Source organism: Schistocerca cancellata, chromosome 5, assembly GCF_023864275.1.
Source record: "Schistocerca cancellata isolate TAMUIC-IGC-003103 chromosome 5, iqSchCanc2.1, whole genome shotgun sequence".
Taxonomy (NCBI): Eukaryota; Metazoa; Arthropoda; class Insecta; order Orthoptera; family Acrididae; genus Schistocerca; species Schistocerca cancellata.
In genome coordinates this window covers 593,040,284-593,055,908 of record NC_064630.1, presented here as the reverse complement: position 1 = coordinate 593,055,908, position 15,625 = coordinate 593,040,284, and the positions used below count along the sequence as shown (strand labels likewise).

Sequence of the window (15,625 nt, the reverse complement as noted above, 5' to 3'; positions counted from 1 at the left end):
GTTCAGATATCAGATTGTACTAATATTCACATTATTTTATATTATTAGTAAAATACATACAGCCAGTTGTTTCTACTAAGATATTCATCATCAATGGAGTAGAAAAAGTTGGCCACCAATAAACCCTTTATGCTCCTCTTAAACTGAACTTGATTGATAGTTGAAACTTTTTGCAGCTGCTGTCAAGTTATTATGTGTGCTCCTGAATAATGGACATGTGACTTCAACTCTCTGTAAAGATTATTCTTATTTCTAGTATTGATTCCTTGAACAGAGCTGCTGGGTTGAAAAAAGAAATAAATATATTGGGAAGCAGTAGTTAATATCACTAGTTCCCTGAACAGGCCTCTGCAAGATGTTCTCGAGTTCACACCACAAATAATTCTTATAATTTTATATCTGGAAAACTTGGCTTGACTTGATGAGTTATCCCAAAGAATTATCCCATACAACATTATGGAATGAAAGTAAGTGTAGTATATCAGCTTTTTCCATTTTTATATCCCTTATGTCTGACGACAATTGCAAGTAGGGAATAACGATGTGCAAAGACTTTCAGTGAAGTCAGAACGTGTGTGTGAGTAACTCAGTTAGCAGTTTGGATTTCACAGGGTGTCTACGTGGACAAGAAAAAAAAATTCACGGATTTCCCGGTTAAAAACACAATTTCTCCCGGATGAAATTACGTATAAAGTGGGTGAAAATACATCCGTGTTAAGTAACAGTATGTTTTCCCTCGGAGCTGTAAAACCTATCAGTCCTTTGAATCGTAAAGGTCTTATACAGGCGGAGGACGTCCCAGGACTGTAGGAAACGAAATCCAGGAAAAACAATGTGTTTGGAAAGTTGTTTGATGCGAGACAACATGCACAAAGTTTATTTTCGTATTGCGAAAGTATACACAAATTCTACAAATTACAGCACGGTAGCTTCCGAAACTCTAAAATAGAGATTGCGTTGAGCGATGCACTTTTGTCAGCCAGTCATAGCTCATGTCACGTGATCTCGCTAGCGAATGGCGGCTGTTATTCAGAGCATGAGGCCTACGAGAAAGACAGGCCACGGCGCGTACGTTACGAAGGTAGGCCGAGCTCGCTCAAATCAGCAAAGTGCGTTTCTACACCGGTTAACTCGTAAGTAGATGTGTATGTATGAACGAGAATTGCATAGTCTAATGGCATCCACTGTTATTAGTCCTACAATGATAGGAAGTCCGTAGGCCTACTAACAGGCTCTAATTTGGCAATTAAAATCGTGCCAAAATGATTACTGTTGCGTAGAAAAGTCGAGGTGTTCTGGCTTGAAGAGACTTGTGACATTGCTCAGTAACACATTATGCACATTTTTTTGAAGGTCAATTACACTTTTTGCCATAGATTGCATAATTTTTTATCTATGAAAGAACAACATTAAATATGAAAACTAACTTGAAGCTCAGTCTTTTTTTAGTGTGTGTTACACATTAAGTCATATCAAATACAAATGTGCCAGTAAAATTTTAAATAGTGGCATAAATGGCTTATCTTCTGGGCCCGACATTTTTCAAATGGCTGATCTTCAAAGTATTATGTTTTGAATGAGAGTTATAACGCCCTGTGATTTAAGAAATTCACTGCACGTTCTCACACGTAACATAAATCATCTTGCGTGGAAATTTACTGTATAAGTAACACATCTCAAGCCACTATTCGTAATATTTTCTGGTGATCTGTTAGAAATGTAAACAATTGTGACGTGACACACATCGAATGCACGATAGTTGTTACGGACTAACTGCATAATCTTTGACCTAAAGCCTTTGACACTTTTCGGTGTCGGCAAACTGGTCTGTGCATTGTGTAAATTACCCATTTCTATACAACTAAACTTTTATTTTGGTGTTATTCTCTGATTTATGTTTCATTGCTGCAGTATTATTCAGCAATTGTGGACTAAAGTTCTTTGTCAGCGTATCAGATCTTACACGTCAAACCTACAAAACTTTAACTGAAATCTAAAACAATGAAAAATCCCGGAATTCTAAAAAATTCCCGGGTTTTTCCCGGATTTGTCCCAGATGAAAAAATTCCTGGGTTTTTCCCAGATCTCCCGGGCCGTATACACTCTGTTTCAGTTTGACACTGTTTTAATGCCAGAGGAAGTTTTATGTAAGTAGTTAATTTATTTTACATTGCATTTGAGGAAAGTACAAAGGGAAATCATGACTGCCATGTCATAAGATTACTACTGAGTTCATCACAACACTCTTAATAAATCACTAATGGTTCAGAAGAAAAAGGAAGAGCTGTGTAATGCTAAGCATGTGTAAGGAGTCAGACTGAAATGGATTTGAGTGGCCTACACTCTGTATCATCTACAACACAAAATTATATGAAATGAACTACTCAATAAAGAGTAATGGGAGTAGACACCTGAAGAAAAACACACGCATAAAATGCCTCTGCTCTTTAAATGCAAACAATGCCCTTTCAGACATCCTGCTTTATCAAACAGCCAAGTGAAACAAAATAGAAATACAAGTGCTGATTACATACAAGAATATTACATGAATTTTAAAAGAGCAAAGGGACATGCCACTGATGTTACAATCATCAGATGAGAAAATGATCTCAGATTGTTGATCACAGAAGGATATCAACCATTTCATTTCCAAAATAACCCCACCATTTGCCAAACTCAATTTTGACATAGTGCAAATTCCAGATGGGAATAATACAACACTTTCAAAAATTACATTAAGAGCCACTCTACATCAGGCACTAGATGACACTAGAAAACATAAGACTAGATATCTAAAATATCTAAAGGCCACCTTAGAGATCCAGGTGATGGCAATTTTTATGACGGCTATATGCATACTCTTATTTTTATCTTATTTAAGTAGAACAACATCACCAATAACGTCCATAATACTTACTTTGGCCAAGAATAATAGCCATGATACATATCATGAACGTATCTTGGTTTATCCCATTCTTCAGCTGTCAGTGGTCGCGTACTTCCATTATATTGAACCCATGCATTGTCATCTCGTTCTCCTGGAATTATTTTGCTCTCCAATTTAATACCATCCTTCAAAAGGGAGCGTGGATCAACAACAATTTTTTTATGTTGGCGCTTCTGCTGCTTCAACAAGAAAACTGTGCCTCGTATCGCAATCTGTAACCAAAAGTTGCACTGTTTGTTTGGCAAATTATGATGCCGAAAATAGTAATAAAATCAAAATTGTGTATTTCTATCTTCACATTTTGACAGAAAAGTTGTCTTTTTGAAAACTTAGGCTAATATCAATTACGGTATTTCATGTTTTCATTAGCATGAGCAACAAAAATTCTCCAAGAGTGCTCGTTTCCACTCTCTTTCACTGCATAATGAATGTAACTTCTACAAACAATTTAATCTGAAGCTTTCTCATAAAAGCTATGATCATATTTGTGGATTTCTACATCAGTATGCACACTGAGTATTACAGTAAGTTACATAACAGAGGACAGCTTTTACATTTCAATTTACAAAGTTTTTGTCTTTCCATTCCTTGACAGAGTATCATATGATGATTCCTTACAAGAGAACCAAAAAAGTGACAGCTTACAAACCTCTTTCACAAGCTAATTGGTCCACTCCTTTTACAGTATTTATGTTAACAGTATCTGCTCCGTAGCTGAGCAGTCTGCACGTCTAACTTGCTTGAGGAGGACCTGGGTACAATTCAACAACATGTCAGTTGAGGAGCTACCTGAATGAGAAGTAATGGTCTCCAGGTCTCAAAAGCTGACAACAGCCAGGTGAGCAGTGTGCTGACCCCTTACCCCTCCACAATGCATCCAAATGACACCAAAGGGCAGAGGACAATACAGCAGGAAATCGGCATCCCATGGTTCTCTGCGGATGATTACGGAATTACTCTTTGTGTGTAAACAGTATGCAGTGAGCCTAAGACCATTTCTGGATTCCATCTTAAGTTTCTTTGAATCTGTCAATTCACTTTTCCTGGAATTTCTGTGAAACTCTGTCATGAAGCAAACAACAGTAGACAAGTTAATGGTTGTGTGGATCACAGTTGGGGACTACAGGAGGAATCTGGATTGCCCTATAGTCACATATGATACCTCAAAAACCTCCTTATGCCTACTGGCCATTTCAATTAGGGGGTATGATACCCAGGATTACTCTATGGTTCACTCCCCAGTTCATTATATTACACGAGCTTTACCAAAGTCAAGCTTGTGAGCATTGCATTGCCCTGTACATACATTCACTGTCAGATGCTGTTGACACCAAAACTTCATCTGAAAACACACCAAGCTCTCCAATCCATAACAACAGCTACGTAATGGTGTTGAGAATTGTTCCTGCACTCTCATTAGTCACCTCTTAACTTTCCTTGAAAATGCTGCTATCTTGTGTGGAGTGTGCCTGGTCACACTTCATCTACAAATAGCCCTAGCAACAGAGAAATGTACATCCTTCAGTGATCACTGCCCTTTCTAACTCTGTATTAATGTGTTCAATTTCACTATAAACATATGGTTGGGCATGACAATGGAACAACTAAAAACAGTTTGGTGCCACATACCAAAGACACTAAGTGACCATATCGCTATATACATCAAACTCCGGATATTCCGTATTTTGTCCTTGTCCAGGCTACTGTATATCCCACTTAATATTACAGTACTATCTTTTCCTCTTTTATGAAATCACATGAACATCCTACATCATCTGTAACTGTTTAAATACCTGTACCTGACTTGAATATCTTGCTGACTGGATATTCAGTTCCTACCCTCTCTGCAAATGAAGACCTTACATTTCACTCAAAAGCTGCTTTTTAGTCAGATTCTCAACCAACCTGTTTCAATTGCACACTCTGCAGTACTAAATTAACTTCCTGTTTATTATGAACAATGAGTGGGGACTTAAAATATGTACAGATTCCATCCTGAAACTGACAGTTCAGTGACCTTTTGTGTGTTTTGAATCAAGTGTTCCACAGTTCCAGTTTTTTAAGTATTTGTGTTACACTCTCTGGTAAGTCTACAGCAGTTTATGCAGCCATTCTTAGTACTACCTACACAATTTTTCACTGCAACAGGTCCTTACTCATAAATAAGTAAAAATTGAATTATTCTACACTGATGTTATATTGTACATTCTCCAGGTCAGATAACCTTTACTGTCAAGTAGCACTGAAGTGCATAAATAGCCACTGGTGAACACTGTTCTTCATTTATTTTATTGTGCTGTGTTCTAGTTTATTGTGTAAGAATGAATGATGAATTATTTGATGAAGTTCCATTCCTCTCTAAGTACATACGGGAGGTGGAATTGATCATCCTTCACTGTTCCTTTAGTACAAAGAAAAGGGTGTTGGAATTTTGTGTTCAACATCCCCCATTAACCCAACCTGACATGAAACACAAACACTTTGAAAATATTCTACTGTAAACCATACAAAGTGATTCATAAATAATCCACTTCATAGAAAAATTGCTGTTTCCTAGTATCCTATTAATGAATCAAAGCCTGCTGCTATCTTTGTTTATGGCTAACATGGAGACCACATGCCAAACGAATTTTTTTAATTTTTTATATTTATGGTACGTGGAATTCAAAACTCAAATACTAATCCCCTAAAATAGTTCAATGCAACTCCAAAACTTTCTCAGAAAAATTGACTTTAGTAAGTTAATGCAAGGCTCACTTTGCTCAACACGCCATGTTGCCATATGGTAGAATGTTCGCCTGCCACATATGGGTTTTAACAGATATTCCAAGCTGATGCAAATTTTTAAACAGAGATACATGTTCTAGTAGCAGTTCTGTGAACTTTAAAATAGGTAAAGATGGAAAAGAATCATTAATGCTCAAGACAGTATTCACTGGTTCGAGTCTTCTTTTGGTCATTATCTCTTCTTTTCTTTTTTTCTATTCAATTCAAATACCTTATCAAAAAAATCAAATTTGTCAAATATGTGCTAATTAAAGAGTATCTAAATGCTATTTTTATTTTTTAAAAAACACATCTTGTTATTTCTAATTACATATTGCCCACAAAAATCCAGTTTTCATTGCAAATATGAATTCTTAATTACTGATCTTTTATAAAAGATTGTTTAAATTTAAAAAAAAATTCTTATGTATCTTAAACTTCTTGGAAATATTCATGGAACCTGCACCTTTGTTTGAAACTTTGGCAAGGCTGGTAACTGAGCCAGTGCCACACGCGTGGTAGACAACCCCTCTGCCACATTCTCACATGATCTGCCAAGAAAAATTGACCTGTTTTAGCCTATTAAAGATGGTTGGAAACCTTCAAAGTCAATGTCTAGATAATTTTTGAGAGTTGCATTGAACTGCTTTTGCAATCTGATATTTGAGTTCTGAACTTCACGTATCATAAACATAAAAAAATCACAAAAATCTGTTTGCTGTGTGGCTCCCTTGTAAGCCTAAATGACTGTTACATTTCATATCCTCACAGTTTAACATATACCTGTCTGTACCTCAATTCATTACAAGAGGAGGAGGAGGAGGAGGAGGAGGAATAGGAAGAGGAAGTTTTTGTGGTGGTGGTGGTGGTGGTGGTGGTGGTGGTGATGATAGGAAGTAGGTGCGAGCTCTTTGTCATCTTTAACCATTATGTAAGTAAATATTACTGTAGATCTAACTGCTATTTGTGCAAACTGACTCAGTCCCTCTACACGGTCCTGACTGATCTGTACCATTGTCAGTTGGTCTCAGCTAAATGATAGTACACACAGACTATTTCCACATCAGTGGTTTTAAGTTTCTCATGTAGTCAAAACATAACCCTTTCCATGTAAAATGTCCTCTTTGTAGGCACTTATAGTGAGCCCAAACACCTCATTGCTAATAATTTCAACCTTCACTCAATATTCAGTACAGCATATGCCCTGCTACAGTGAGAAATGTTTCTCATGTTCACATCCTGTTGCAATTGTTTCCACCGCTGGTAACTGATGCCTTCCACTGGAGTATTTGTTGGGGAATTTATAAGAATTGTTTGGAGCCTTAAGCCACTTAAGCAGAGTTTCAACTAATCTGACAATCTGCTGCCTTATAGCACCTGTCACAGCACATTGACAATTTTGTATTATAATATCTGTGTACTTCACACTATTTTCGCAGCTCTCGTAGTAGAAGTAGTGGATACTGATTCCATGCTTTTGGCCAACTCCAAATACATAATCTTTTCTCAGGTGATGATGGTATCACTACATATGAAGAATATATCAGAAAGGCAAGCATGCCCCTTCCACTGGGTTTGACGGTATCGAGAAGAAACACTGTTTCTGCGTCACCTACAAGCAAGAAAGATATGAACTAGTACATAGCATCTGCGTGGCAAAGCTGAGTGACTGGCTTTCATTCCCCATCACTCGTTATCCACACATCTGAGCCTCTCTCATTTTCATGTGGGTGAGCACTTGCCACTTCTGAATCAACAAACGCAAGGCCCCTTCCACACAGCTAAGAAAACATGTCAGTTAGCTATGTCATAATGCAGCAAGATGCACGTAGGAAAAGCAATGAGACTGTGCACACTGCAAATTCACAGCCTGTGTGAATCCTTGTTAAGTCCAGCATAGCTATGCAAGCCACTAAAGCAGCTGTGTCTTTTGGCTAGGTAGTGTTATCATTTCTGGCAACCTGTGCCAAGCTGTGCAAAATTATTCACTGTCTCTCATACACACTGCAGCCAAGCAAACACCATGTAGACTGGGTACAATGCTACAGTGTTCTATGTTGTCCCTTCTCCCAGTCACCACTACAACAGTGAAATTAACATCAACAGCAAATCTTTTCAAGATACTATGAGAGCTGACTCAGAATTTGGGAACAATGTGAAAGCTCTGTGTATAATTCCCTTCTGTATTAGTAAGTATGCCTTCATTTCAGGCTATCTCAAAAGTGAACCTAATATGTTAGTTGGTAGCATCAACATGACTGCCTCTGCTTACAATCGTTTTACAATGGTATAGAGATCACAACATGATCATAAAGGTGCACCTTTATTATTCGTAAGAGATTAAGTCTATTCAATTAATATCACTGGTATCTTCACTTTAAAATACATAACATTAACTATAAAATATCATTTGGGAATATGTTAATGTCTACAGTCTTAGAACCAAAAGTACTGCAAGACTTCCCTGCAAAAATCTGTGATCAAAGGATTATCCACAAAAAGGCACATTTTGTCTGAAGGAGTCATGTTGACATTAATGGAGATCTGGGGAAGCAGTATAAAAAAATGCTCATCGGACAGAAGTTATGCAGATAAGTAAATAAATTTTCAAATGTACTACCCTTTGCTGCAATCCTTATTACAGTCCAAACAAAGTTGTTCTGAGTATAGTACTAAGTGGACACTAGAAACATGTTGAGTGCCCTGTGCCCAACACAGTTACTGGGCTCAGGACAATCAAACAGTAAAAAAAGTGCAGGTTCATCGAAGTCTGAATTTAAAAGTGATTACCACTCCATTCCTTACAGACGATGTGTTTGATACGTGGTTGCCACAACTGAGTCAGACTGGCTCATCCATTTGTGGTTAAGAAACATACAGAACAACGCTCATGTTAATATCACAATATGAACGAGTTTCCATCCTTCACCAGCCACCCATTTCTACCACAAGGTGCTACAATGATGCAACACACATGTAACTGTCAATGGTCGAACCAACTGACAAATGTCCTGAACTTGCTACTAATCTTCTCCTAAGTGCCGACCTGTAAGGGCAAATTGTTGGTGGAACACTTTGCTACATAATCACCAGCTCTGATCAAAAGTGAAATTCTCAGTGATTCTGCCAGAGATGAATGCAATATTGGCAACTGATAGTTCATCTCCTGTATATGTCCACAATCATTCTTCCCAGCAATTTATGAAACAATAAAAACTACTTCCTAATTTGGAACATATTTAGTAAAAAGTGATGAACTAGGGAATGCTTATTAAATTCAGATGTTGAAATACATCAGATGGAAATATGTTGATTTATCTGCCACTGATCATTATGCCAATACCTTTCACTCATTACATTACACAATCAAAAGGAAAAGATAATCACTATTCCATATATATTACAAAAGTAAGTGTACAATGTGTGCACTGCCAAAACTCAGAAATGAGTCCCAGTGCGAACAAGGGAGTTGTATGGTGTGGTAGCGCTCTATCCCCTAACCATGAAGAAGGTTCCCATTTTTACCTGAAGGGCATGCTTTTGAAAATATAAGGACTGGGAAGTTTCGCCCTCTAGAAATTTCTAGAACAATGAAGAGTATTCGGGAACATTTCAGAATATTCGAGGGTATTCAAGAACATTTCAAACATTCCAGAGTGTTCCGGAATATTATGGAATGTTTGGGAATAGTCTGGGATGTTCCAGAAGATTCCAGAATGTTCAGGAACATTCCAGAACATCCCAGATCATTGTAGAGCATCCCAGAACACTCTCAAATATAATGGAATGTTCTGGAACATTGCGGAACAGTTCAAGCCTTTGGGTATGTTCTGCAATTCGCCACTAGTGGGATTGGTAGGAGTACCTAAAGCAAGACCTGTCATGAGTTCAAAAGTCAGTTTCTTATCAGTGATGAAGGGAGGAATTGAAAAAGTTGTGCAGTGATTGAATAAAAACAAACAGTGAAGTGTGAGTAGCCAAAGTGATACAGTGAACAAATATAAATCCTACTGACCAGACAACCGGCCTCGCTATACTGAACAATGATTTCTGCAACATAGCCACTGCTGTTTGAAAGAGCAATTCTGGCAATTAAAAATAATATTGTTGATTTATCAACATTAATATTCAAAAGAAAATTCCTGTCGAAGAGAGAATGTACAAATTGATTGACAAGATTGTAAGCATTGAAGAAAATGTGAAGGTCCCTACAGAAATTCTAAACGGTTTGCAAGTAACAGGAATGCCATTAAACTGCCTTCAATATAATATTGGACCTCCGATCATACTACACAAAAATCTCAATTCCTAAAACTATGTAGTGGAACAAGGATGATCATCAAACAGCTATCAAATAACATCATTGAAAAGCCAACTTATGACTGGAAAGTACACAGGATACACACTATTTATCCCCAGAATACCACTGGTCTCTACTGAACTGCCACTCCAATCTAAGAGACCGCAATTTCCAATCAAATCAGCCTACAGTTTTACAATTAACAAAGCTAAAGGACAAACTTTAAAACATTGTGGCATCAACCTCAAAGACTCCTGCTTCTCTCATGGCCAACTATATGTAGCTTGCTGTCATTGATACAACAATTATAAATGTCATTATCAAAAGGGACAACGAATTCACTACACCTAACAAAATATTGAACACGTCAAGATAAGAAATGAGGGCTAATTCTGTAGTACTGGCAGTATTATGGCACACATCAAATCACATTACTTCTTTAGCAAAGATCACAAACATAAGTAGACTTGATAGCAACCAAATTAAATTTGCTGTTGGTTATTGCAAGCTTCAATGACACACAACAATTAGTATTGCCAGTATCTGCCACCAGAAAGATTTTGTTCCAAGACACTTTAATGGTGGGAAGGCATTGGACGAAAAGCCATCTCATTAACTTTCCTCAATATAGAACATGTAGTTATCATCTGCAGACTATTTTGATATACACTCCTGGAAATTGAAATAAGAACACCGTGAATTCATTGTCCCAGGAAGGGGAAACTTTATTGACACATTCCTGGGGTCAGATACATCACATGATCACACTGACAGAACCACAGGCACATAGACACAGGCAACAGAGCATGCACAATGTCGGCACTAGTACAGTGTATATCCACCTTTCGCAGCAATGCAGGCTGCTATTCTCCCATGGAGACGATCGTAGAGATGCTGGATGTAGTCCTGTGGAACGGCTTGCCATGCCATTTCCACCTGGCGCCTCAGTTGGACCAGCGTTCGTGCTGGACGTGCAGACCGCGTGAGACGACGCTTCATCCAGTCCCAAACATGCTCAATGGGGGACAGATCCGGAGATCTTGCTGGCCAGGGTAGTTGACTTACACCTTCTAGAGCACGTTGGGTGGCACGGGATAGATGCGGACGTGCATTGTCCTGTTGGAACAGCAAGTTCCCTTGCCGGTCTAGGAATGGTAGAACGATGGGTTCGATGACGGTTTGGATGTACCGTGCACTATTCAGTGTCCCCTCGACGATCACCAAAGCTGTACGGCCAGTGTAGGAGATCGCTCCCCACACCATGATGCCAGGTGTTGGCCCTGTGTGCCTCGGTCGTATGCAGTCCTAATTGTGGCGCTCACCTGCACGGCGCCAAACACGCATACGACCATCATTGGCACCAAGGCAGAAGCGACTCTCATCGCTGAAGACGACACGTCTCCATTCGTCCCTCCATTCACGCCTGTCGCGACACCACTGGAGGCGGGCTGCAGGATGTTGGGGCGTGAGCGGAAGACGGCCTAACGGTGTGCGGGACCGTAGCCCAGCTTCATGGAGACGGTTGCGAATGGTCCTCGCCAATACCCCAGGAGCAACAGTGTCCCTAATTTGCTGGGAAGTGGCGGTGCGGTCCCCTATGGCACTGTGTAGGATCCTACGGTCTTGGCGTGCATCCGTGCATCGCTGAGGTCCGGTCCCAGGTCGACGGGCACGTGCACCTTCCGCCGACCACTGGCGACAACATCGATGTACTGTGGAGACCTCACGCCCCACGTGTTGAGCAATTTGGCAGTACGTCCACCCGGCCTCCCGCATGCCCACTATACGCCCTCGCTCAAAGTCCGTCAACTGCACATACGGTTCACGTCCACGCTGTCGCGGCATGCTACCAGTGTTAAAGACTGCGATGGAGCTCTGTATGCCACGGCAAACTGGCTGACACTGACGGCGGCGGTGCACAAATGCTGCGCAGCTAGCGCCATTCGACGGCCAACACCGCGGTTCCTGGTGTGTCCGCTGTGCCGTGCGTGTGATCATTGCTTGTACAGCCCTCTCGCAGTGTCCGGAGCAAGTATGGTGGGTCTGACACACCGGTGTCAATGTGTTCTTTTTTCCATTTCCAGGAGTGAATTTATACCGGTGTGGTGACCACAAGCCCCTCCATCTCTGCAGCCCCTGATGCCTACTGCCTCAGGATGACATGGCAGTCGGTTGGTACTACTGGACCTTCAAGGCCTGTTCAGATCTCAAGTTAGTTTAGTTAATAATCTTCCCTTTGTGACGATTCCCATTTGGGAGGACAACGGTTCAAATCCGCATCTGGCCATCCTGATTTAGGCTCTCCGTGACTTCCCTAAATCGCTTCAGCCAAATGCTGGGGGTTCTTTTGAAAGGGCACAGCTGACTTCCTTTCCCATCCTTTCCTAATGTGATGGGACCAATGTCCTTACTGTTAAGTCCCCTCCCCCAAATCAACCAACCAACCAACCAACCAGCAAGTGAAACTTCGTGGGGGAACACTGTCACATACAGTTTTGTTAAGAAGTCTTTGCCATTTGAGTGCAATTTGTTTATGTATTGTACACAATGATGATTTTGACTTTGTAGCCATTCTCAAGTCGAGGAGGAGACTGGTGTTTAACGTCCCATCGACAATGAGGTCATTAGAGAGAGAGCATAATCTCAGGTTAGGGAAGGACAGGTAGGGAAATCGGCCGCGCCCTTTCAAAAGAACCATCCCAGCATTTGCCTGAAGTGATTTAGGGAAATCACGGAAAACCTAAATCAGAATGGCCAGACGTGGGTTTGAAAAGATTGGCCTCCCGAATGCGAGTCCAGTGTGCTAACCACTGCGCCAAATCGCTCAGTCCGTTCTCAAGTGCATACTGAAATGCCAAAATATGTCTGACCTGTCTGTGACATGTCATCATCGGATAGGGAGGGGGGAGGGAGGGGAGAACCGTTTCTGGTGTTGGTAGATCAGTTGTTGTCTTACAGGATACGAGTACATATCGAAGAACTTAATATAGCTGACATTGTGCACAATGAACGAAAACATTTACATACACCTTATATGAATTGACATTTAGTGCACATCAAGAAAGTTACAATAATGTCTGGAAATAGTGGCAATTTAACCATTCAACCAATAATATTTCAAGAGGAGCCCATCCAGAACTCAACAAAGATTAACTAATATTGCCCTACCATCCCTCACCATATGATTGAAAGAGTGAACAAATGGAAGACACAGACATGCAATTGGAAGATATGGATGTATTGATATGTGTAACATTGCCCACACCTGATAAGGGCACCAGCATTGGGAATGGTGCTGTTATCAAAGGGCAGTCACTTAAACTTCCATAATGGGCACATATAAGGCCCTACAACTGCAGTCTCTTCCGCAGCTGATATTATCCAGCTTTACCTCTACAAGTGAACTGTAACCACCACTGCAGTTGTCATGGATCGATTTAGAGCTGCGTTGTCTAGTGCTTCGACTGACGAGTATGTGGTTTCCACCACCACCACCACCACCACCACCACCACCACCACCACCACCACCACTGCCACCGCTGCCGCCGCCACTGCCATCACACGACACTTGATGGGACTTCACTTACTGTCATATTTACAATGTGTGACAGTGCTTTCACTTATATCAGTTTCAATCAGGAACTCTCGCATGTTACCCTATCTAGAGCTATGGGTCATATTAATTTCCATCAGTAACTTTTGTTACTAAAGTTGTCTTTTCATTCAATAAACATTGTTAGTCTTAAACTGTGAGTTACAACAAAAGTAAAGAACATACGGAGAAGCCAAGACAGATTTTTCGAAGCATCACCTTCACTATTCTGGAAGAATTTATCAAACCATCATCTTCACTATTCTGGCGTTGACAGAGATTATATCAATCCAACTGATCAAATCACAGGAGGTTGGAAACAATGGGGAGGACTTTCCAGTACATTACCAGCATTTTATGTTATAATATCTTTGCACGTCATATCATGTTCACTTCTTTTAAGTATAAATAAATGTTCTTGTTGTTGTGAAAGAAGCAGTGTGTATTTAATTTATGCTCTTGATACATCAGCAAAAGAAACCTTGTGTCCCGAAGTTCTGAATCTATTGTGTAATTTTTAGAAGACACAGAATTATCAAAGCCTCTTATCAAATCTTATCCTTTGCTCAAAAGTTGTGTCAGTTTAAGGAACAAGATTGTTCTCCACACATTTTGGTAATTACTATCCATCAACACTATTTCCATAGAGAGTGTCACTATCCACATGGTTTGAAATGCTGAACTTTCTGTAGCTAGTAAGAGATGCAAGATAATGTCAGTAAAACTGGGTGTCACTGACTTAATTCATTGTTGATTGCAGACAGCACTTCATAACTTATGAACATGAGAAATGATGCAGTACCTTAAGATATTCCCAACACCGTTTCCCTGGTACAGAGCGCACAAAGATGCCACTCATACTTGAATGACTGAGAAATATGGAGGACAGTTGTGCATGTAAAGGAAGCAGAGTGTGTGCAACAGGATAGCACTTGAGCTTCTTAAACTACCTCACTAGATTATTCAACATACAAAGTGCACCTGAAAGTTTCAGTGAATGGTCTCAGGAAATAAAGGAAACATGAGTTACAAACAAAATACCTATCTTGGCCTTCAAAGCAATCATTAGCTACAACACACTTCTGCCATCAGTTTAAAGCATTGGGAACTGTCAGCAACTTCTTGTAGAGCTGCTTGAAACACATTGGTCATGTGGTGTTGGATATCCGCATCATTACAGGAAATATGACTTGGTGCTATCAGTATGATACAGAGATGAAGTAACAGTCTATGGCATGGTGTTCATTGTATTCTCTGCCTCTCAAAAAAAGTCAGCTTACAAAATCCAAGATTATGACTGCATTTATTACTTTTTTTGACAGCAAGGGCATGATCCAGCATGAATTTCTATTTGTCAGTTGATTTTATGAGAGGAGGGGAAGACAATGAACATCATGCCATTGACAGTTGCTTGGTCTCTGTGTCATATCGGTAGTACCAGGTCTCACCTTGTGTAATGACGCAGATATTCAACTACACGTGACCACAGTGCTTTGGGCAATTCCACCAGAAGAAGTGTTTGCTCACAGTTTCCATCACCTTTACAACCGGTGTCAGAAGTTTTTAGATACTTCACCAAACTTTCCAGAGGCACCTTGTAATTCACCATACACAATAACTTTCAATGGCTTCCATTTTCTTAACAGTAGACTTGAATTGTCTACTAGTGGTAGGCAATGTTTTTTTCAGCCAAAAACAACATTCTCTATGTGATTACCTTATAATCAATCTACACAAATACATATCACAGAGTTTTACCAAAATAAAAACAGAAACTAAAGAAGCAACAACAACAACAACAACAAACAAACAAAAATGAAGGTCTGTTACAAGAGCAGACAAAAACACTGAAAACTTTACTACAACAAGCATTGGAAAATGCATTTCCTAAACAAGACACTTAATAAAACAAGGTATGACCACTGTATGAATTGCAGTAGTTTAGAGCCTACAGATCATGAATCTGTTTGTTGTAAGACAAACATGCTGGACATTATCAAACGGACAAAGGATGTCAAAG

General features: G+C 39.8%; 1 protein-coding gene across 1 annotated transcript in view; it reads right to left on the bottom strand.

Annotated features, from left to right (window-relative positions):
* The window catches only part of LOC126187752 (proteasome activator complex subunit 4-like), a 255,098-nt gene that overhangs the window by 93,998 nt on the left and 145,475 nt on the right, over positions 1 to 15,625 (bottom strand). Inside the window, exon 22 of the mRNA XM_049929005.1 lies at positions 2,918 to 3,159. Within this exon, the coding sequence (XP_049784962.1) occupies positions 2,918 to 3,159 (242 nt within the window). The remainder of the gene's footprint in view (positions 1 to 2,917; positions 3,160 to 15,625) is intronic.